The 24,339-nt window shown below is 41.0% G+C and overlaps 1 protein-coding gene across 4 annotated transcripts; it reads left to right on the plus strand.

The window, feature by feature from the left end:
• The first annotated feature begins 2,060 nt into the window (after positions 1–2,060).
• On the plus strand, positions 2,061–23,322 carry DDO (D-aspartate oxidase). Of its 4 annotated transcripts, none has more exons than XM_036766888.1 (5): positions 2,061–2,266; positions 5,775–5,951; positions 7,032–7,140; positions 11,148–11,324; positions 19,737–23,322. In XM_036766888.1, exons 2-5 carry the CDS (start codon positions 5,786–5,788, stop codon positions 20,302–20,304), a joined length of 1,020 nt encoding a protein of 339 aa, XP_036622783.1. In that variant the 5' UTR covers positions 2,061–2,266; positions 5,775–5,785; the 3' UTR covers positions 20,305–23,322. The 4 variants fall into 4 exon arrangements, with proteins under 4 accessions (XP_036622783.1, XP_036622784.1, XP_036622786.1 ...); XM_036766889.1 differs by having other exon boundaries at positions 2,061–2,157; XM_036766891.1 differs by lacking the exon at positions 5,775–5,951 and having other exon boundaries at positions 2,063–2,266.
• The last annotated feature ends 1,017 nt before the right edge of the window (positions 23,323–24,339 follow it).

The following is a 24,339-nucleotide window of genomic DNA, read 5'->3' on the forward strand; positions in this document are numbered from 1 at the left end:
GTTCCAAGTAAGAGTGAGCTTTTAATAACTTACCTCAAGAGAAAAACATTTAGTCGACAAAAATTAATTGAACAGCCACTCTATGCCAAGTGCTATGTTAAAGACAGGGCATAGAAAAAAGGGTGAAACTGGCCTCTTATCTCAAGGAGTTCATAGTCCAATGGAGGAGAAATGAAAACAACTCTGGATAAGCTATGTACACAGAATAAATTAGAGACAGTCAGCAGAGAGAAGACACTAGCATTGAGGGGGATCAGTACAGGCTTTTTGCAGAAGTTAGGATTTTAACTGAGACTTGCTGGAAGGCAGGGAAGGCAGGAGGCAGAGAAGAGGGAAAAAAAAAAGCATTCCAAGGGCAGGAGACAGTCAATGGAAATAAATGCTCAGAGTCACTGTTTCACAGAGTGTGTTGGAGTGGGGAGTAAGGTGTAAGAAGACTGGAAATGTAGGAGGGGGGACAGGTTATGAAGGGCTTTGAATGCCTTGCAGAGGAGTTTTATTTGATCCTGGAGATAATAGCAAGCCACTGGAATTTATTGAAGAGTGGAGTGACATGGCCAGAACTGCATTTTAGGAATCAAAATTAGGTTTGAATCCTACCTCAAACTTATTAGCTGTGTAACATTCTGCAGGTATTACTTATGTGACCTTGACCAGGTCATTTAACCTCTCTGGGCCTCAGTTTCCTCATTTGGAAAATGAGGGGGTTGTATTAGATGACCTCTGAATTTCTTTCAGCTCTAAATCTAGACCTTGTGATGATCCATAAGCTCCATGAAGGCAGGGATTGTATTTCCTATACATCCTTATATCCTTTGAAGGGGTTCTTAAGTCAGGGTCCGTGAACTTAAAAAAATTTTTTTTGACCACTATTGCAATATAATTGGTTTCTTTTGTAATCCTATGAGTTTTATTTTATTCACTTAAAAATATATTCTGAGAAGGGATTCATAGGCTTCACCTAGATTCCCTACCAAAGGGGACCACAGCAAAGAGTAAGAATCCCTAATGCATTTAACATAGTGTTGCACAAAGTGCTGATAAGATCTCAACCACAAACACTTGTTGAACATATTTGGAAAAGTATTGTTAGTTAAGGGGCAGGTAGGTGGCACAGTGGATAGTATGCCAGGCCTGGAGTCAGGAAAACTCATCTTCATGAATCCCAATTTGGCCTCAGATACTTAGCTGTGTGACCTGGGATAAGTCAATGTAAAATGAGCTGGAGAAGGAAATAGCAGACCACTTCAGTATCTTTGCCAAGAAAACTCCAAATGGGCTCAGGAAGAGTAGGACAATTGACTGAACAACAACAACAAATTGTTAATAAACTCTTCTCCCCAGCTGAGCAATAGTGGTGGAATTTCAGGTGTCATGTGACTGGCCTCCGGTGAGACGTTCTCTCACACAGAGTCGCCCTTTGCTCACAATCATTTTGACTATTTTGAGATTTTCTTTGTAAGGGAGTTGCCTATAATACATACATGGGGCTTCCAAGGCCGCTGATAACCTCAAACGCCTGGTCCTCTGTTTAAAATGACAAAAATAACCAATCCTCCTGGAGCGTTCACAAGGAAGGGGGTCCACAGGTACGGAAAGCTAAGACCCACAGGCTCTACCCTGGGAGTCGCTCTCTGCCAGTTGGACTTGGAGGTTAACAAGAAAGCGGTCTTGGGTGGTGGATTTTAACTGAGATGACTCTCAAGGAAGGGTCAAAGGAAAGTAATGGAATGTTGGCTTCCAGCCCGGGCTCCCTGGGTCTCCGGAGAGTTCACGTACTTCCAGGACATAGCTAGACTCTGGGTATAAAAATGAAACCTGGGAGGGGGTGGAGAGAAAGGAGGGATGCGGGCAAATTTGTTTTTGTGAATCTCCTGGCAGCTTTGCTAACGCTGTTGTATAAGCTCCCTCCCGGAGAGCCCGGGTCCCTGGTGGGGGTGGGGGGAGGCACCAGGAGGTTAGATTGCTGAAAAGAACCACTGGCCAATGGGGAGTGAGGGCGACGGGGGCGTCGTCCAAATCCCTCCAATGGGGAGCAGCTTTCCTTTTGTCCCTAGCTGGCTCGGCTCCTTCGGTTCATCGCGGAAAACAAGTGTTTTGCTTGCAAGTGTTCGGTGGGTTCCCAGGCTGACGCCCCAGAGACTTGTGCCAGTTCAGGTATTCTCCTTCCCTTTACTAACCAGGTGGCATTGTCTGAACGTGAGGCTTCTGCGGAGTACTGAGTGCCTCCAAGGCGGATTAGAAGCTGGTGATCTGGGAGTCTCGAGTGAGTGCTGTTAGAATTTGTGATCACAGCTCCTTCCCTTTTTTAACCTTTTGCTTTTAAGTAGTATTATGTAATATGCCACTAGCATTCTCCAGCTCCTTAAGGCAGGATCCAAGACACGAAGTTCCTTAGAGAGCATTTCTAGGGGTTCTTAACCTGTTGTCCAAGAATTTGTTTCTTTAAAATATTTTGATAACTGTATTTCAATATGTTTTTTTTCTAATCCTATATATTTTATTTTCTACATTTAAAAACATTATTCTGAGGAGGGCTTAACCTTACTAGTCTACCAGAGGGGTCCATGACCACTCAAAAGATGAAAAACTCCTGATCTAGTCCAACTTCTTGGTTTTACATAGGCAGAAATTGAGGCCAAGAGAGGTTAAATGAATTGACCAAGGAGGAAGAGCTGGAATCTGAATTCAGGTCCTTGGACTCTGAATCCAAATGGCTCTCTCCATGGCACAATGCTCTGCTTCTCTCTCACATTATCAGAAGGCCCACACGGGTTAGACTAGTCTTCTATTAAGGGAATTTATTCTGTGAAGTTTGGATTTGGTCAAAGGGCCTCACTTGAGGACCTAGAGAGCTACATGTGGCCTCGAGGCTGCAGGTTCCCCATCCCTGGCTAGATATTCTATAGCCAAGAGTTCTGAGGCTGGTCACAGCTGACCCCCAACAGAAAAACTATGGAGTAAAACTTGTCTTTGATACTTTCCTACTTCTTGTCTGGACCTTCCTCTTCTCCCCAGCACCTATCAATGCTTCAAAGAACCATAACTAGAGGTGGAGGGGACCTCAGAAGCCATTGAATCCAGGCCTTTCTTTTTGCAGATGAGGAAACTGACAGTCAGAGAGGTTCTGTGATCTTCCCAAGGTCCCATAAATGTCTGCAAGTAGTAAGTGTTTTAGGCAAGATTTAAACCCAAGTTCTCTGACTATTCTTACTACTAGACCATGCTGTTCCTGGTTCAGGGCAGAGCCCTTCCCCCTCCCCCACTTCAAACTGTGCCCTGCCCCCTTCTCTCCTCCTGCCGTCATTGAAACTTACTATTCTGTGTCCCCATTTCCTTTTGGTTGGTTGTCCCATCCACCCCAAAACAATCTGCAGATGAAATCCTGTTCGAAAGAGTAAAGTGCAAATGCTCTTGGAAGAGTAAGATATTATCAGTGGACTTGTGGCCCTCTTGGCAAAGCCTTAACCCGAAGGAATGAGCTCTAATAGTGAAATTTCAGCTGAGGGTAACAGTAGCTCCCAATTAGGTAGATTTAATATTTACAAAGTGTATTCCTTGAAATGGCCCTGTGCATTAGTTTACATTTTATAAACAAGAAGAAAAGTTGTTGTTCAGTTGTGTCCTAATCTTTGTTACCCCATTTGGGGTTTTCTGGCAAAGATACTGGAGTGGTTTGTGATTTCCTCCTCCAGTTCATTTTACAGAGGAAGAAACAGAGGCAAACAGGGTTAAGTGACTTGGCCAGAGTCACACAGTTAGTCTGAAGTTGGGTTTGAACTCAGGTTTTCCCAACTCTAGGCTCTGCTCTCTATCCACTGGAACACCTAGCTGTCCCATATTAACTTACCCCACATCACACAGGTAGGAAGTAGCCAAGCCAGAACACAAACTACCTTGTGTTTATATTCTAGTACTTCCTATTTACCCGTATAGTTATATGTTGTCAACCCTGTTAGAATATAAGCTCCTCGAGGTTAGGGTATCCCTAGAACTTAGCACAGTATCTGGCACAGAATGTTTTGATTGATCGACTCAAATCCAATGCTCTTTTCACTTTACCAAAGGGAAGAAATTTGCCGGGGCGGGGCAGGTGAGCTCCCCTCAATTATCATGTGATAGACTCCTGGGCTGGCCTACTTGCTGAGTGAAACCAGGAAGAGCAGGAACGACCAAAGGTGAAAAGGGAAGCAGATTAGCCGTCTGCATGCTTTATTGTTAGATATTTCGATAATGGTTGATTTTAACATTTTGCCTGGTGTGCACAGAGTGCTCTCCCACGGTAATGCACAAAACATGCACAATTTCAAAATTGAGAACTGATTTCTACAGAACCCTTTTTACCTATAAAATTCCATCCATTACATAAGTAACACATGAATATTGCACATTCTTTTCTGGTTCCCACAGCCTCGTTTATACATTTTTCTTGGTGAGTCTCATCATACATGTATGGGAGCTAGAATCCAGTCAAGAAAAATAAAGATCCATTTTCCAACACACAAAAAGTGGGAATCAGAGTAATTATGAGAACACTTTGTAACCATAAAGTTTACAGGTTTGTAGTAGTAGTCTTAAATAGTATGCTGCTTAAAACTTACCTTGAAAAGTGTATCTCATGGACCTGAGCATGTACCATATGTTCCCCCCACATACCTACTGATGAACTCATTAACTCCTGTCTTGGAAGTGTCCCAGTGACAATATGGGTTTTCAAGTATGTGTATCATCACCACCAGATTCATTTTAATCTTGCAGAGACTTCTGGGATGGGAATGTTCTCGTGTGTCCTTCCAATACAACGCTGTTAGAGCTCTTGTTTCCAGACTGCCTATGGTGGTACCTCTGGTTGGAATTCCATGTGTAAGACGTCTTGGGTATGATGCATTTGACAAAAGGTGTTGGACTCCAAGATCTCCAAGGCAGCTGGGTGGTGCAGTGAATGGAGTTCTAGGCCTGGACTCACAGTATCTAAGTTTACATTTAACCTTAGACACTTACTAGCTCTATGCTCGGGCAAGTCACTTAGTCTCTGTCTGCCTCAGTTACCTCAACTGTAAAATAGAGATAGTAATAGCACCTACCTCCCAGGGTTGTTGGGAAGATCAAATAAGATGACATTTGTAAGGTGCCTGGCACATAGTAGGTACTTAATAAATTCTTGTTTCCTTCCTTCCTAATGTCCATTCCAGCTCTGAATTCTATCCTAGCTTCATTACACCTACCTCAGCTTTCTAACTGTAACTATCCCATCAGAAATGGATCCACAATTAATAGAAGCTATCCTATACCTAGTGGTGAGAGTGCCAGCCTGGAGTCAGGAAGACTCATCTTCATGAGTTCAAGTCTGGCCCCAGATACTTACTAGCTGTGTGACCCTGGGCAAGTCACTTCACCCTGTTTGCCTCAGTTTCCTCATCTGTAAAGTGGGTTGGAGAAGAAAATGGCAAACCACTTCTGTGTCTTTGCCAAGAAAACCCCAAATGGGGTCACCAAGAATGGGCACAACTGAAAAAAAATGACCAACCAAGATCCCACAATTAGCATGCTGTTGTTTTAAAATTTTGATCTTAACTGGAATGTGATCCAAATGGGAGTCCATCAGTCAGAGGCAACTGTGTAGGCACTTCGTATGTGTTCGTTATATCATGTTGAATTGTAATGTATTGTGTTTAATTCAATGCTTAATGAAAGTTTTTCAGAACCACACTTTCTAATGGAAGAATGGAATCTTTAAACAGTATTCTAGAATCCTCTTTCCCCCACCTTCACAGAGCCAACGGATATGACCAGGGTTGCAGTTATTGGTGCAGGTGTGGTTGGGCTTTCTACAGCCGTCTGCATTTCTGAATCCATCCCACAATGCTCCATTGATATTATTTCTGATAAATTTACGCCTGACACCACTAGTGATGTAGCAGCTGGAATTCTTATTCCTCATGCTTACCCAGGTAGGTGAGACTGCAGTTGGCATTGCTAGACAAGATTCTGCTGTTAAAGATGAGTGGGCCTTTCTTGGTTCTCTGCCCAAGGCTGGTGTGGTGATGGTGACTGTGGCATTGGTAATGGGGGCATGTGGTCCCAGGATTAGCAGCCCTTAGCAAACAGACCATCTGAGAACATGCTTGGGAGGAGCTAAACCACTCCTCTTGGCTCTCATCTTCACCCAGGACGTTTTCCACCTCTTCCATCCTGTACATAGTTCCCTCCCCCACTTCTGCCTCTTAATACATAGTAGGCACTTAATCAATATTTGTTTCCCTTTCTGTTCATTCATTTTGTCTGGGCATTGGGGAAGAAGAAAGAAGGGCCTGTTCCAAACAGAGATCTAAGATGGAAAACCCAAGGTCACAAATCTGCAGAAGCAATTAATTCAGAGGGAGAGATTGTGAACAGAACCCAGGAACAAATCCAAAGCCTAGTGGGGAATGAATAGTTTACAAGAACAAAGCTCTGCAAAATAACAAGGCAGTGGAGAGCATGAAGCACCTGCAATTGACAGGTTGGTCCAGGAAAGGAATCAGCCTGAGCCATTGTCCTTTTGTGGCTTCTCTTTGCCCAGTTAGGACACTACAGTTTTAGGCCTGGACAGTTGGGGCTTTTGCAAGTGACGAGAGGAAAGATATGGTAAAGACAGTGGTCCAAAGGTTAATTTCTGTGAAGTGTGAGAGGAGGCCTTGCTTCTCTGAAATGGGGGGTGTCAATATATAATCTTCACCTCTTTCCCTACTGACTTTAGCTCTCTATCCATAGTCTATTCTAGAGTAACCCACGCTTGTCTGGGCATGCCCAGTTCACCCAACATGTAAGCAAGATGATGTCATATTTTGAGGGACTTTAAATGCCAAAACAATTTATATTTTATCCTAGAAGTAACAGTGAACCATTGAAGCCTCTTAAACAGGGGAGCTATATGATCAAAGAAAATGTTTCTTAATTCATTTTCTGATCCTCAGGGATCTGATCTGTTTTTTTTTTTAAATTGTATTTTCCCCATCTGTTTTCTCTTTTTTCTTATGCCATAATGATAGATACACCAATTCACTTGCAGAAGCAATGGTTTCAAGAGACCTTCGACAGATTGTTTGCAATCACTAATTCATCAGAAGCTTTAGATGCTGGCGTTCACCTGGTATCTGGGTAAGTGAGCAAATTTCAGGAGGGCCTTTAGAAGAATGCTAAACACCTGTGAACAAACATGCCCTTCATCGTAAGATAAGCTCGAGGTGTGCCGAATGCCAGGGGAATTAGAAACAGCGTTTGAAAAGTGGCTTCTTTCATGAAATGTAAGTGATAGAAAGATAATACTTGGCTGCTTTAAAGACCATAAACAATCACTATGGTTCCTTCCCATGAAAAATAATTTTGCATTTCTTTGGGGGAATGGTTAGTTAGGAATAACATAGTGGAAAAAATGGTTATAGTGAGGGAAGAACCCAACATGGTTTTATGTGTATTGAGACTAATTGTTTTCATAGCATGATATTGAAATATATAAATAGATGCATAATATGCATATGTATCTTAAGACCACATTTATCTGGCATCAGTAGAGGGGAGAGGCATTCCACAAAAGTGAATCTTCTAGGTAACTATTTTAAACATGAGAATGTACATCTAAATGGATAAAATTAGAACGTTTAAAAATGTTTTATTGAACCCTTTGAAATATCACTGTCATTTCCTAAGGACTTGCCAGAGAATGTTTCTTATTACAAGTAAGTAAGGTTAAGCATTTTTTTGGTAAAACCCAAAAGTTAGATGCTAGCATGTTTTGGATGTTTTATTGATAATTTTTCTTTTTATATCATTTTTCAATAACAACCCCTCCCTGGAAAAAATAGCCTTCCTTTGAAACAGATAGCTAGCTAGCAATTATATAGTGCTTTAAGGCTTATAAAGCACTTTACAAATATTATCTATTTTATCCTCACAACAACCTTGGGAAGTAGGTGCTAGTATTATCCCCATTTTACAGATGAGGAAACTGAGGCAGACTGAGGTTAATTGACTTGACCAAGGTCACATAGCTAGTAAGTGATTGAGGCTAGATTTGACCTCAGGTTTTCCTGACTCCAAGTTCAGTGCTCTGTTCACTTTGCCGCCTCATGTAGCTAGCCTAGGAGTAACGAGAAAAATATATCAACATATTGCCCACGTCTGAAAATGTATGTCTCATTCCACACCTACTACATGATGCCACCTGTCTACTGAGAAATGGGCATCATGCTTGTCTATCTTTTGAAGACTCAATGGGTCACTGCATTGATCAGAATTAAGAAGTCTTACAGTGTTTTCCTTTACATAATTGTGGTAATGGAAATGGACATCTGTCCATTCACTTTCCTGGCTCCTTGAGCAGAGGATGCTGAATATAGTTGAACATTTTCTTCACCAAATCAACAAACATTTATTAATGCCTACTATGTGCCAGGCACTGTACCCAGGGGTTTCTGAGGACCTAAGCCATTCTGGAGGGGGAATACCACATAGACACATATAAATACATGTGAAATATATACAAAATAAAAGCAGAGCACCTTTTTTGGGGGTGGGGAAAGGGAGAAGCATTAGCAGCTAAGGAGATGAGGAAAAGCCTCACATAGGAAGTGGTATTAAAGCTGAACTTGGAAGAAAACCAGGGATTCTAAGAGGATACAATAAAGAGAGTGCCTTTCAGGTAAGGGGCCAGCCTTAAGATGGAATTTTCATGCTGTTTCATGAGAAATACCAAGAAGGACCATCTGACCTTTTTTAAAAAAATGACTCAGGGCCCTCATTGGCCCTACCATTTTTTAATTATATGACCTTGGGCAAGTCCCAACTTGCTAGTACCTGTTTTCAAATCTGTAAAATGGGGATAATAGTAGTGCAGTATCTCCCCCACAAGGTTGTTAACGAGTGTCAAACGAGATAATATATGTTAGGTAATCTGTAAACCATAAAAAGTTGTACAAATTTTAGCTATTTTTTATTATCATGATATATATAGAAATTGGTGACCAAATTTTACCAGCTGTGTTAATTTGGACAAATCATTTTATCTCCCTGGGACCCAGTTCCCCTGTTTGTAAAATGATAGTGTTGGACTAGTTGGCTCTAGATTTATAATACTTTGGACAGAATGCTGACCTTAGAGTCACAGGACCTGCATTTGCATTTTGATTCTGCCATTTATGGCCAGTGTGATCTTGAGTAAGTCATCTAAATGCTAATGGCCTCAGTTTCCCCATCTTTAAAATGGGGGAGTTGGATTAGGTGACCTTTACGATCTCTTCCATCTCTAGATCTATAATTGAACTCTGATCTTGTTCTTTCAATTTCTACACAGTCTCGAACAAGAAAAAAATGGGAACAAATTATAGCATGAGGGGAAAATTTACTGACATTGAAGGTTGTTAGAGCCTGCAATGAGTTACAAAGGGAAGGTGTACAATCATTTTCCTTGAGAACTCTTAAGAAATGAAGCCATTCCTGTCCCTTTGGGATATATTGTCTGTGCTGAGCACATAGTAGGTAAGGTACGCAGTAAAAATGTTTTTCGTTTACTTGTGGCTCTTCTTGAAGACAGTGAAATGGGCAAAATGATTGAGGGGCAGAGTCCCTCAATAATTAGGATGAATCGCCCATATGTGTCAAAGATAAAGCATACTGACAGCATTTGGAGGAATTTTTCAAGTCCAAACAACAGAACTTAACATCTAGTTGTCATGAATAATCAATTAAGGGAAACTAGCACATGGGCTGATGTTCACTCCTCCCCAGGCCCACCTCCATCCTCCACCATACCTTCTATCCAATGTCCTGGAGTCTCCCCTCCATGGGACTTGGTCCTGTACTACCCTTACCTTCACCAAAATGGCAGTTTGCTTCTTACAGCTTGCCCTGGTATGATTTGTAGGGGTTGTCCCAGGGTGATTTGTTAAAGAGATTATATTCATGTGGAGTTTGGTCCAATCTATGAGCTTCAGGGTGAACTGAGTTTAAGGTTTTGTGAAAGAAGGAAGGAAGGAAGGAGGGGAGGAAAGAGGAAAGAAAGAAATCTAGCCAGTAAACACCAAGTTAAGCGGGCAGCTTCTGGCCATCAAAATGTGCCTTCCTTTGGAAAGGAGAAGGAGAGGGAGAGGAAGAGCTAAGTAACCCAACTAGCTAGGTCCCCTGGCTTAGAGTAAATGTCAATGGTAACTGTTTCTCTTTGGAATAGCAACCCTGAGGGTCTTGTCCTCCCAGCTTGATTTTTTTTTCTTTTTTCTAATTAAAGTGGTCATCCCTTGACTTACTTCTTAAAGAGGCCTAGTCTGAATAGGCATTACCTCGCTCTAAGTGAATATGTGAAAAGGCCTTAGCCTAAAAGGGCCAGGGTCTCCCATCGCATCCTGGGTCATCTTCAGTCATCCTGATGAATATCTGGTCACTGGATCCAGATGGCTCTGGAAGAGAAAGTGAGGCTGCTGACCTTTCACAGCTCTCCCTCACTCAAATCAAAGTCAACTGAAGTCACGTCATCATTTCTCTGATGCCATGGTGCTCTTCAAAAAGAAAGGACAAACACAACAACAATATTCATGTAAATATAAAGTCAGGAGACCCTTTTTAAGAAACCAGAATGTATACTCCTCTCCAAAGTATGGTCCCTAAGGGCAGGAATTATTTCACTTTTGCCTGTGTATCCCCAACATCAAACCACTGTGCCTGGCATATGACCTAATAGGTGTTCAATAAACGTCTATTGATTGATTATAATTGACAGTTAATAGTTACTTTGGAAGGGTATATCCTGATTCTGACCTGCTGCATTGGTCAAAACATTTTTTGGGATTCTGCTTTTGCAGTTACCTTCAGAGCCAGTTTACAAACTCCACTTGAAAAACCCTCTCTCATGGCATTATAGTCATGGCTCATTTGTTTGCTCTCTTGACAAATATTTGTTGTGTGTTTATACAAGGCACCACTGGGTTCAGTAGTGAGAGATGCCAAGAATAACAGCAAAGAGCTTATCAAATGGGAGCAAGCGAGATAACATAGGGAAAGCACCTTGCCAACCTTAAATGGCCATAGGAATGCAAGCCATTGTTGTCCTTGATGATGTTGTTGAGTGTGTGTGTTCTTTGAAAACTCAAGAGCTCTCTTCATCCCATGGCTTTTAGCTGGCAGATATATAGAAGCGTTCCTCCCCAAGAGAGGCCCTTCTGGGCCGACACTGTGCTGGGATTTCGAAAGATGACTGAATTGGAACTGAAGAAGTTTCCACAGCATGTATTTGGCCAAGCCTTTACTACCGTGAAATGTGAAGGCCTCTCCTATTTGCCATGGCTGGAGAAAAGGTGGGTTCCCCCAAAGGTTCTTTCCTACTTTATTTTCTGCAAAAGAATTTGCAGTGATTCCTATGATAGACTTTGGGAATTTCTTGAGCACCTTCAGAGATCATGGGCTCCTAAGATTAGAGCTGGAAGGGACATTAGAACCCATCTAGTCCTACTCCCTTTATTTTATAGGTAGGGAAACTGAGGCCCAGGGCATTTAAATGATTTGCCCTAGGTCACACAGGTATTAAGAGTCAGAGGTTGGATTCGATCCCAGCTGCTCTGACTACAGAGCTAGTGCTCTTTCTTCCATCTGTGGGGGTTATAATTGTCCAACCTACAATAAAAGAGACTGAGGCAGAGCTCTGAGCCAATGGCACTTTATTAAAGGACCCATGCTCCTGTCTAATGAAGTGGACCTTAGATATTCCTCATGATCTGAGATGCGCCATTCTTCCAGGACCTTGTTTTTATAGGATTTGATAGCCAAATATGCAAAGAAGGCATAGCAAAATACAGAATCTCATTGGTTGATAGACCTTGCTCTTGAGGGCCAAAAATGACATATTAGCACATGTGGGGTGTGTGTGTGTGTGTGTGTGTGTGTGTGTGTGTGTGAGTGACGGTTGGATGGAGCATAGCTCATCTCAACTGACTAAGCAGTCATAAGATGGTCACCTGCTCATGTTGGAGAAGAGAAAATGACCTGGAGGCACAAAAATAAACTGGGGGACGTTCCAAAGCAACAAGGCATCCCACCCATGCTGGGTTTGGACATGGAATGTGAGTAAAACAGGATGGAGATACCTTTGTCAGCATTCTTATGCTTGCACAAGTGAGCCTCCTAAGTTGGTAAACAAGCAGTGGACATTACCTTAAAGGTTGAGGTCCACTATAAGAACCTGTCTGTCTCTGATTGAAATACACTAGGGGTCCAAATGAATTATTTTTCACATTCATCCTTTTTATTATTGTTGTTACTGTTGTTTTTGTAAAACATATCTGTGTTTTCCACTCAGCAGCTAGTGGATAGGCTACTGGATTTGCATCAGAAAGTCATGATTTCAAACCTTGTCCAGTTACTAACTAGCTGTGGGCTCTTAGGCAAGTCACTTAACTTCTCTAAGCCTCGGGTTCCTCATTTGTAAAATGGGCTATTGTGAGGATCAAATGACATACTATGTGTAAAAGTACTTTGCAAACCTTAAAGCACCATATACATATTAGTTTTTATCATTATTTATAACTTTAGGTGTTAAGGGCCCTCATTTTTCTTTGCCCAGAAACTTCCCCCCCCCAAATATGGGGCCCCCTGAGGCTGGCCATTCCTGAGTAGAGCTCCCCCTCTCTACCTTATGCAGAACTTTCTCAACCTCTCTACCCCCACCCCCCTGAAACTTCCCTATCTTATTTTCCGTTCCTTTTGGACCCTTAAGACATCTTTCAAATGACAACTGGTTGAGAAATTGTACTACTACACGAATGGAAGAGGGTTTTCCTCCCCCTTCTCTCCTAGGGTGTAACATAGGTGACTTTCTGGAGGTGAATGCTCTCACCTTTTTAGCCAACTCAAAGGAGCAGGAGTTTCATTCTAGATAAGAGGGAGGCATGTGCCGTGACAGGTTGGTCAGAGAGATATATGTAGGCAGAAGGGGACTCGAGGCACCGCTCAAGATGTAGGCAGCCACCCACTCTGCCTATGCATAGAGCTGGCTCAGATGATTGGCTGCACAATCGTGGGTTTTTTCTGCAGTCTCAGTAAGTAGCTGGTTCCCTCCTACTCTTTTCTTCATACAATGTTACAATGGTTACTTTCAGACTGTAGTATTCAAAGTAAACAATGTTAACTTCACCCAACAAGCTATCAGACAACAGTTGCAATGTAAGCATCACTCCCTTAAAAGTAATGTCAACTTTGAGAAAATTTATTTTCTACCACAAATCAAACTTTTAGATTCAACAAAGAACTAAAGACATTCATTTTTAACTATGGAGAAGATGTCACTGTTTTAATAATTTGTGCAATAGCCCGAGGATCATGACCAGATAGCATTTCCTCTTGCCCTCTCCTTGCCCCTTATAGGAAGCTCTCTGCAGAACATGGTGGGAAGGCAGCTTTGGAGATTATCTGGACCCTTCCCTTTCCTCTATCAGAATACCTAAATCATCCTGGATAGGCATTCCTTCTCTCTTTAAAAACCTTGTGGAGACACCCATAGGATCAGAGATCCACTAGCCATTTTACTGATGAGACTGAGGATCACAGAGGCTTGGTAACTTCCGCTGGGTCACACATATAATAAATGGCAGACCCAAGCTTTCAGCCCAGTTCTTCTTGACTCTATACATACCATAGCCTCGCTTGCTAAGCAAGCCACAAACATTCAAGTTACTATCATGTATCAGGAAGGGTGGATAGGTGGTGCAGTGGATAGAGCATTAGGCCTGGACTCAGGAAGACCTGAATTCAAATGTGGCCTCAGATGCTTACTAGGTGTGTGACCCTGGGCAAGTCACTTTACCTTGCTTGCCTCAGTTTCCTCATCTGTAAAATGAGCTAGAGAAAGAAATGGCAAACCACTCCAGTATCTTTGCCAAGAAAACTCCAAAAGGGGTCATGAAGAGTTGGTCATGACTGAGTAGCAGCAGCAGCAGCAGCAGCAGGAGGAGGAGGAGGAACTGTCTGGTATTGCTAATCTTTCTAATATTTGGAAAGAATGTAAGCTCTTTGTAAGTAGGTATTGTTCCATTCTTTATATGTTATCTCCACAGTACTTGGCATTTAGTAGGTACTTAATAAGTGCTGATCGATTGATTTGTAAGCAAGCCCAGTTCTTCCAGTAGAGTCACTGTTACAAATGCATATACTTTTTATTCCAATGAAACTAATATCTCTCCATCTATGGTGGTTCAGAGACTGCACAAAGAATGCTAATCTGTGTCCTTCCATGTGCTAGTTTCCTTCTTCATCAAGTCTCACACTTCCAGCTTGTTTCCTGTGAATAATGAATGACCTTTAGTTTCCCCATCTGTAAAACAGGGATAATAGAATATTTGCACAACCCACCTCCTGAGATTGTTGTGAATAAAGGGCTTTATAAACCATACAGCAATATAAAACTGTTATTATTATCTTTGTACCATGCCACATCTTAGTCTTATGCAACATAGTTCTCTTGGGAAAGAAACTTGTGAGGTTTTTCTGGAAGATGTTTATGTAACTTACACAGGCCTGTGTGGAAATGTACTCTGCAGAAAATCTCATTTGCATATTATGACTGCAGGGTTATTAGTAAGAAGTGGTGTTCCTTCTTAAGACACTTGTCTTGGTGTTTTTTCATTGGGCATCTAACCTCAGGGTCACGGAACCTCTCCAAAACAATCAAGGGCAGCATGTTGCCTTGTGGTAAGCATGTGAGATAATTATAATAGCTGGCATTTATATAGAATATATATTGTGAAGCACTTTATGTATGCTGATCTTCCTGGCAACCCTGAGAGGCAGGTATAAACTGAGGACAAGAGAAGTTAAGTGACTTGCCCAAGGTCATGCAGCCAGTAAGCCTTTGAGGCAAGATTTGAACTCAGTTCTAACTGACTCCCAGTCCTTCATCTACTGGACCACCCCGCTGCTGATTTTTGCTTACATGCCAAGAAGTAATTGCCTAGCTCAGGGGTGGGGAAGCTGTGGCCTCAAGGCCACATGTGGCCCTCTAGGCACTTAAATTTGCCCCTTTGACTGAATCCAAACTTCACAGAACAAATCCCCTTAATAAAAGGATTTGTTCTATAAAACTTGGACTCGGTCAAAAGGCTGTGCCCAAGGACCTAGAAGGCTACATGTGGCCTCCAGGCAACAGGTTCCCGACCCCTGCTAGCCCACTATTTCCTCACCATTACCTGAGTGGGAGCTGCTTTTTAACTCCTCTGTTGTCTTATAATTAGTAACAAGGCTGAGAATGCTAGTTGCTGATGAGGAAAAGAATGGAGCGGCAGGCCTTAAGTGGTGAGGGGTGCATCATTGCTTCCTATCACCTGCAATAGAGTTTTCCAAAAAGGAGCTGAGCCCCAGGGCTACAAATAGAAAAGCAAGACTGCCCCTACCCTCAAGGAGCTTACATTCTGATAGAGAAACAACAACTATAAGGGAGTGGGGGCCAGGGAAGGGGAATGGGTTGGTCTGGGAAGTGAAAGGGATGATGATCAACTTACCCTTTCTAGAAGCAATGGTACTGTTGATTTGATTATAGTTCCCTGGGCAATTAAGTAGTCAAGGATGACTGTGGTTTTGAACCCAGGTGACTGGGAAAAATAGTGGTGCCCTCAACAGGAATAAGGAGGTCGGGAAGAAGGATGGGTTTTAAGAGAAGGCTAATACTTCCCATTTGGGACTTGCTAAGTTTGAGATGTCTATACAGTTTCCAGAGAGAACCATTCAGCAAGCAGAAGAGGAAAGGGCCCTATACGGTACCCTGGGGGCACGGATAAGAGACCAACTAAGGAGTCTGAGAAGGATCAATCAGATAGCTAGAAGGAGAAACAGGAGAGAACACTTAATACTTTCAGCTCTGTAACTCTTACCCTGGGGCTCCCGCTGTCCAGATTGGTGATACCTCAGGTGGCCCACTGTTATCTGGGCTGGCTCCAGCCACATCCCTGGGGCTGCTGTCTTCCAGTCTAGTGTCTTCCCTCTGAAACTACCTTCCACTTATACTGAGTATAACTTATTAGGTACGTTTTCTTGGGCATGTTCTTTTCCATTAGAATGTGAACTCCTTAAGGACAGTTTTTGCTTTTCTTTGTAGTCCCAATGGCACAGTGATTGGCACATAGTAAGTACTTAATAATAAACACTTTATGACCATGGATAGAGGAAGTTCCTCACCAAGAGGCACCCCCTCCCCCGCCATGACAGTAAAATAATAGATCTCATCCAAAGCAAATAAAAATCCAAATACCATTCTGAAAGTTCTTTTCCAAAACTCAATATGAGTGGGGTGTGTGGGTGTGTATGTATGTGTGTATGTAGACCTATGTATTGTAAGTATTGATTTAAAAAATATTACTTAAAAATAACCCCTTTATACAAACTTGACTTTTTAAAACCTTTAATTTCTCTTAATAAATATGAAGCCACAGCAACCTGTAAGGCAGTTCTATTTTTGCTTTCTTCTGTGCCCATATAAGAAAAAAAAATTACTTTGCAAAGTTCACTTACCTTTGCAAACACCCACTTCTGTTTTATCTTTTGGAATGAGTCATATTTAAAGATTGTAGCAAAAACCATCGTTTATTCCTCTCGGTCAAGGCCTCCAAACTTCAAACCGTGTCTCACAGCATTGAGTAATCCAGACTTGTAATAGTCTTTCTCTCTGAACATATCATCGCTCTAAACCTTCTTGATTACTACTTATATTTCAATTTGGAAGAGCTCAGCACGTTCTTCTTCCTCTAAGGATGCAAAGCTTATAGTGTCTGCCTAATCCTTTCCTTGATTTCCTGTAATCAGACATATAGTGTCATGCTGGTTTTTTGATGCAGTTCACATTGAAAGCTGATCGTGGAATAAATTTGTGTTAATTCCTTGAACAAAATTACTATTGATGATATTTGTTGGTGGCTAAAGCAATGGTTAGTATTTATTACCAAGTATGGTACAACATAGAACCATTGCATTTTAGAGCTGGGAAGGACGTTAGAAATAATCTAGATGCTTTGTATATGAGGAAGTAGAATCCGTTAAAAGGCTTGGGAAGGTGTCCTGAGCTCAGGTATTAGGACAGTACAAATGATTGATAGACATAAGCAAGGGCGAGAAAAGAACATGTTTCTTTGGCCTATAAGGATACAGTTGCTGGGTACAGCATAAAGATACACATTGAGAGATCTATTTTAGGTTAGTGTTGCATGTAGCTTGTTTCCCTTTCCCCAAAGGAGACAGTTCTCCCAGTGGTGTCTGGTGAGGGCCTGCATGGTGTGGCAGAATCTCCAGGTCTGAGGAGGTGGGAAACTGCATTGGTGAGGGCTTTTCCCTAGAAGAGGGGAATGGTACAGACCACATCATCATTACAAAGTCTTCAGTTATTCATTTCCCAAGTAGAGTGCCAGCCCTGACTCACTGCCATCATCATCATCATCTTATTCTTACATTATATTTTATACATATGTATTATATACATAGTATGTACCAGGCACTGTGTTGAGTGCTTTACAAATGTTATCTCGTATGATCCATACAACAATCCTGGGAGGTAGATACTGTTATTATTCACATCTTGCAGTTAAGAAAACTGGAGGAAACAGAGGTTAAGTGATTTGCCCAAGGTCACACATCCAGTAAGTGTCTGAGGCCAAATTTGAACTCTGGTCTTCCAGACTCCAAGTGCAGCACTTTACCTACTCTGCCACCGAGATGCCAACATAAGCCACAGACACTTAACTGAGATCCTGTTATATACAGGGCATTTTAAGTGCCAAAGCTGCAGAGAGGTACAAACCATGAACCCTGTCTCCTGTGGCTTTGGGGGCATTCTAACAAGGGGTTTATTATCTATGTGGGGACAGGATATGAATATAAGAAAGAAGTAGCAATTAGAAGAATGGGATTATACATATTGTATACACATTAAAAAAAGTTGGCCTGCATTTAATAAACTGCTTGGTTATATGCATTCTCTGAGATACATGATTCCTGTTTTCATATTTAAGCTTATTCTTTCCTTATTTCTTAAGGCCAGACATGTGGTGGTACATTAGGTTTGTGATACAGTAAGTCAGTTTCTACTTTGAAGAATTTAGGACATACATTTGAACAAACTAACATAATTTGGACACCATTTATTTGGGTCTGGTGGGCCTGAAAGGACTTTAATTATAGCATCTTTTTGGAAGAGCTAGGTTGTCCTAGCTCCAGTAAGACCAATTTGTCCTGCCAATTAGCCTGAATGCTGTAGATGGCCTAAGATATGGAAAACTAGATTGTTCAAATAAGTTGCCATTTGCCTTCTGTCTTGATAATTTGTTCTCTCCCCAAATCATTACCAGTCTAGACTTCTTCATTCAGCAGATATTTACTTTGTTCTATCCAGAGCACTTTGCCAGGCACTATGGTGAATTTAAAGAGAAATAAGGTGTGGTGACATTAAGTTTGCCATACAGTTAGCAGTTTCTATTTTGAAGGATTTAGGACATACATTTGAACAAACTAGCATAATTTTGAATGACTAAGTTACTTTGACTATTATAAATATTCAGATTAACTACAAAGGACCTATGAAGGAAGATGCTATCTGCATCCAGAGAAAGAACTGACAAATAGAAGGATGTATAGAATGATTTTACATACATACATATATATGCACACACATATATGTGTCTAATGGTAGCTATCTTTAGGGTGGGGGGAGGGAAGAAAAAAGGGAAAACAGAAAGTTACATGATAACGTTATTATATATTTAAAAGTAACAGCAAGTTGTACATAATAGATTTGCAGTTTCATGTACAATCATCTATTTTTCTATTCTACTATGTTTTAGAAATGCTTGTTTTATTTCTTAAGTTCAGAATAAAGTAAATAAAATTAAAAAATAAAAAGAAATAAGGCATGGTCCCTCTGACTTCAGGAAGGTTACAATTGAATTGGGAGAATAACACATTCTCACATGAAACAAAACAGTAAAGAAAACAATACAAAAATCACAAAGCAATATATAATTAAATGTTATTAATTAAGTGATACATGTTTTGTATTCAGGGTATTAGATTAGTTTTGTATTTATTCAACATCTAGAATAGCCCAGAAACTGAATAAAGCATAAAAAGACTCAGGGTACTTAGTTTCCTTATCTTTGAATAATCTAAATGGATGGCCATTTCTGCTCAACTTTAGGATGCTTATTAGAATTTTGCACTTAAATATATCCTGCTTGAGTCTGAAGAACAATTAGATTTGTTCTTTTGGGCCCAAAAGGCAGGAACAAAGGGTAGAAATTGCAATGATGCCATTTGAGGCTTGATATAAAAAAAGAGCTTCCTGCGAGTTAGCACTGTCCTAAAGTCAAATGTGCTGTTCAAGAGGTGATGAGTTCCCACTCCTTAGAGGTCTTCGAGCAGAAGTTACACAACTCCTTGTTGCATATACTAGAGTGATGATTCTTTTTAGTTGAGTCTAGAATGGCTGCTAAGGTCTCTTCAAATTCTAAAATTCTTGGTGCTATGATTCTGTGAAACACCTTTAACTTACTGCCTTATTGGTTCATTCATCAAGCAATTAGCACATTTATTAAGAGCCAATCACTGTGCCAGGTGCTGGGGATCCAGAGACAAAGAATAAAGAACTCCCTTCTCTCAAGGATGTTGATGGTTTTTTCTCTGTGACGTATGGGGGCATTAGTGACTACCATGCCTTATCTTGTCATCATTCTTTTTCCTAGGATAAGAGCAAGCGGAGGCCAAGTCCACACCAGAAAGGTAGAAGATCTGTGGGAGCTTTATGGTTCATATGATGTTGTTGTCAATTGCTCAGGCCTTGGAAGCAGAGAGTTAGTAGGTGACTCTCAGCTTTTCCCTGTGAGAGGCCAAGTGCTTAAAGTTCAGGCACCCTGGGTGAAGCATTTTATCCGAGATGGGGATGGACAGACCTATATTTACCCAGGAGCCTTCAATGTGACACTAGGTGGAACAAGACAAAAAGATGACTGGAACCTGTCCCCTGATCCACAGAACAGCAGAGACATTCTTGCCAGGTGTTGTGCTCTGGAGCCGTCTCTTCAAGGAGCCTGGGATATCAAAGAGAAGGTGGGCTTGCGACCATCATGGCCAGGAGTGAGACTACAGACGGAGATATTAGCACAGGATGGACATCAACTACCCGTGGTTCACAACTATGGCCATGGCTCTGGCGGCTTCTCTGTGCACTGGGGTACTGCTCTCCAGGCTGTTCAGCTGGTCAAAAAGTTAATTAGCCCCTTGAAAATCTCTACTTCCAAGGCAAAGCTGTAAGTGATATGAGGCTGCATAAAGAGCCATGTAATTGGTCACCAGCACCAGATTCCAATCAATCCTTAAGACGGCATAGAGTGTGAAAATTGAAATCTAAAAGACCTGTGTTTGGATCCTGTCTTGGATACTTCCATGGCTATGTGATGCTAGACAAGTCATTTAACCCCTTTGGGCTTCTGCTTCCTCATCTGTAAAATATGGATAATAATAGCACCCACCTCACAGGGTTATTGTGAGGATTCAATGAGGTAACACATGTAAAGTGCTCTGCAAACCTTATACGTTAGCTATCATAACAATAGCAATAAAATAACACGCTGGGAGGTATAAGCTCACTAAGTGTTTTCAGTACTATCATGGTGGATGTAGTCAGGACACAAATTGTTTTTTTTTTCCTTTTTGTTTTGTTTGTGAGGCAGTCAGGGTTAAATGACTTGCCCAGGGTCACACAGCTGGGAAGCGTCAAGTGTCTGAGGCTGGATTTGAACTCGGGTCCTCCTGACTCCAGGGCCAGTGCTCCATCTGCTATTGCACCACCTAGCCACCTTGGTAGGATACAAAATGAAGAGGGATTCCCTGTAGACAGTGAAGTCTTCCAGATGTTCTTGCTTCTATATGATGCCAGAGCAGGCTGCATCAAGCCTCAAAGTATGATGGAACCTCCTCAGTGCAATCCATAGTCAATTAAAAGAGTTTAGATTTCACAATCTACGTAGGAAAAATCAAGTGGATGAATACCTAATGTCTTCATCATGAGAAAAAGCCTATTGAGTTAATTAGTGCATTTATTGAGGCCTGGTATTGCAAGATGAATAATGAGCTGGGACCATAATTGAATGAGAGAATGGTCTGAATTACATTTAGGAAATGGTAATAATGCTTTTAATGATTTCAAGCTGCTCTCTGATACACACAAAGATCATCTTTTTTAGCAAGAACATTCTCTTTGTTGTACTATATCATTGTGGAATACTCCAATCCCTGAAGAGTCAAATTTACAAGTGACACAAAAGGCAATAAAAATGCATGAAGGGGGTCCTAGTTGGTTGCAACATATTGCCAACAATGATTTGCATGAAAGATGAGGTATAAAAGATACCACCATGGAAACAGATGGTTGGAAAAGGAAGTGGCTTGGTCGTATGATGAGGAGGTTGTTATCGTTCTGTTTGTTCTTGTTCTCAAAGAGGACCATGACAACAGGGAAATGATGACATGACTTGCAGTTGACTTTGATTTGAGTGAGGGAGGGCTGTACAAGGTCACCAGCCAGTGAGGAGAAAGGGTAACAGATGGATGGTCCAAGTGTTACATAACCAAACAACCTAGAGAAAGGCATCTAACATGTTGGGTAGATCCTCTCTGGAGGATTTATGGGGAGAAAGGAGTAAGAATTGCCCAAGATGAAAAGGAGTGAAGGGATTGTGGCAATTGAGGGTGCATGCTCATCTATCCATTGAAATATTATAGCTCTAAAGTCAGAAGGGACATTAAAGGCCAACCTTTCATTTTACAGAGGGGAAAATGAGGCTCAGAGAAGTGATGTGACTCACTCAAGGTCAGGTAAGTAGAGAGTGGCAAAGTCAGGATTTGAAGTACAGGTTCCCTTAAGTTTATCAAATCTTGCCTTGGACACTTACTAGCTGTGTGACTCTGGGCAGGTCACTGATACTTTTGAGTCTCAGTTTCATCATCTGTAAAATGGGGATAATAATAGCCCCTCCCTCACAGAGTTGTGAAGATAAAACAAGATAACATATACAAAGTGCTTTGCAAACCTCAAAGAGCTATATAATAGCTAGCTGCTATCTTTATTATTTTTACGCAGTTCTTTACAATTTGTTAAATGCTCTCTTCAAAACAACGCTGTGAGTACAAGCATTATTTTACAGATGAGGGGAATGAAGCTCAAAGAAATTAGATGCTATCATGGTAAGAAACCTTCTGTCCCCTTCCTCCCTTTTATTATCTTTCCCACTTCCTACCTGAGTAACCTTGGGCAAATTACAAACTCCTGGGCCTCATTTAATGAAGTGATTAGACTACAGGCACCCCTTCCCCCATCTCCAGGTCCCTTTCAGTGCTATACCTATGACCCTCTGGAACCTGTTCCCTCTGAAGTGCCTTGCCCCTGGTGCCCTAATTAGTAAATTTAAGAGCTGGGAAGGCGCAATTTCAACCCAAGACTTTTGACTCTAAACCCAACACCCTTTCGTATATCTTGGATCAGTGGTGTGAACATTGTTTTTAAAGTCTTGCTATAGAACCAAGAATATTTACACATGAAGAAGACTTTCAGTACTAACTTTCCTACATTTTGAAAACTTGTATTAGTATGTCCAATAGCAACAAACATTGGTAGATGTGTGAAGTAAAGATTTATGAAATTATGTAGAACATAACCTCAATTTTAAATTATTTTGTCAAAAGCAAAATTTATTTTAGTCTCAGTAGCCAAGCATAGGTGTTCATTTTCATAGATGCAAGGACTGTTTTTTTTTTGTGTGACATCTTTTGTATCTCAATTCCACTGTAGAAAGTAATGGATGAAAAACTGTATCTATATCATACTTATATCCTCTGTTATTTTCAATAGGCAGTCTATTTACCGTGGTATTTTTCCTAGATGAAATCACAGAAGAGACACTCAAATCATTGCTGATTTGAATTGAATCAAAGTATTGTTTATTTTAATAATAGGAGAAGCTTTATGTTTCTTAGCTTAGGACTGGTGATAGTGGCGGTAACTGGTAAAACTTTCCCTGCACCAGGGGTTGGTATTAATTTAATAACTGTTTTGGAATATCTGTCCCAATGCTCTCCTCTGTTAGAATAGGTAATTGAAAATTGCTTGTGTTGTGATTATCTGATAGACAAGTGCTGGTGAATTAGTTTAAGCATTTTTCTAAATTCTGCTGCAATTACATATTCAAAAGGTTAATTTCATGATAAAATAATAAAAACTGTAATAAAATAAAATTTTATAATAAAGATGGAATGACCTTTATGAATGGAAAATGCCATCGTTTCTTTTTTATTGATGATAATAACTTTTCCTTCTCTGTAGGGATTGTTTCATTCATTGTATCGTGTCCCCGGTGCCTGGCACATTGTAGGTGCTGAATATGTATTTATAAATTGTACACAAACTATCAACTAATTAATATTTATTGGGATGGGGTGGAGTAAAGCTAAATGTAGTCTATATAATGTGGGCAGAGGACGTAAGTGAGTGAGCTAACAGATTCATTCAGTCACACCATCCTTATGTTGTCCTCTCATTTTTATTTTTTTGTGTGTGAAATGGCTAAATTCTTAACCCTACATTTTATCTAAATGTATAACATTGTACTATAGTCATTTATATTATGTTAATGGAAATCTGTTTATAATGGAATAGGAAAGGAAATGATACCAAGTCTCTCTCATTTACTATTCATGGCAGTGCAAATACAGTCCCAGGACCTGGAAAACAGATAGAATGGGGTTTGCAAGGCTGCTAGTAAGCAGTGTAACAGCAAGACAATACACAGAACATCAATGATGATCTTGAATATGCCTATATAGTTCTGTATTGCAAGGATCTTCAAATCTAAATTGCTATTACAAGCAGAAATCCAGACACCTAAATAGTCAGCATTCCAATAGTAGGAAATGAACCAAGCCAGAAGTAGGGTTCAGGGGGCAAGGATCTAGTCTCCAGAAATACGGGGAAAGAATGATGAGTCCTGTCCTGTAGAATCTGGCATATCAGGCAAAGAATCAGGTACAAAGGTTCAAGGCTAGAATGTGATCACTGGGAAGGAGTGTAAGAACCTAGCTCTTGGATCCAGGGCATAGGTCAAATTGGGACCAGCTGCAAGTCCAATCTCACTTTGCACCAATGAACTGCTGGCTTAGGCCTCCTTTTATTCCTCCAGCTATGGCAAGATATTCCTTATTAAGCATAATGTTAGACTTTACTTGAGTGTTTCTTTCCTGTAGGCCAAAGAGAAATGTTTCTGTTTTGGGTTTCTTGAGCAGTTGAATTGCCAT

Source organism: Trichosurus vulpecula, chromosome 7, assembly GCF_011100635.1.
Source record: "Trichosurus vulpecula isolate mTriVul1 chromosome 7, mTriVul1.pri, whole genome shotgun sequence".
Lineage (NCBI taxonomy): Eukaryota > Metazoa > Chordata > Mammalia > Diprotodontia > Phalangeridae > Trichosurus > Trichosurus vulpecula.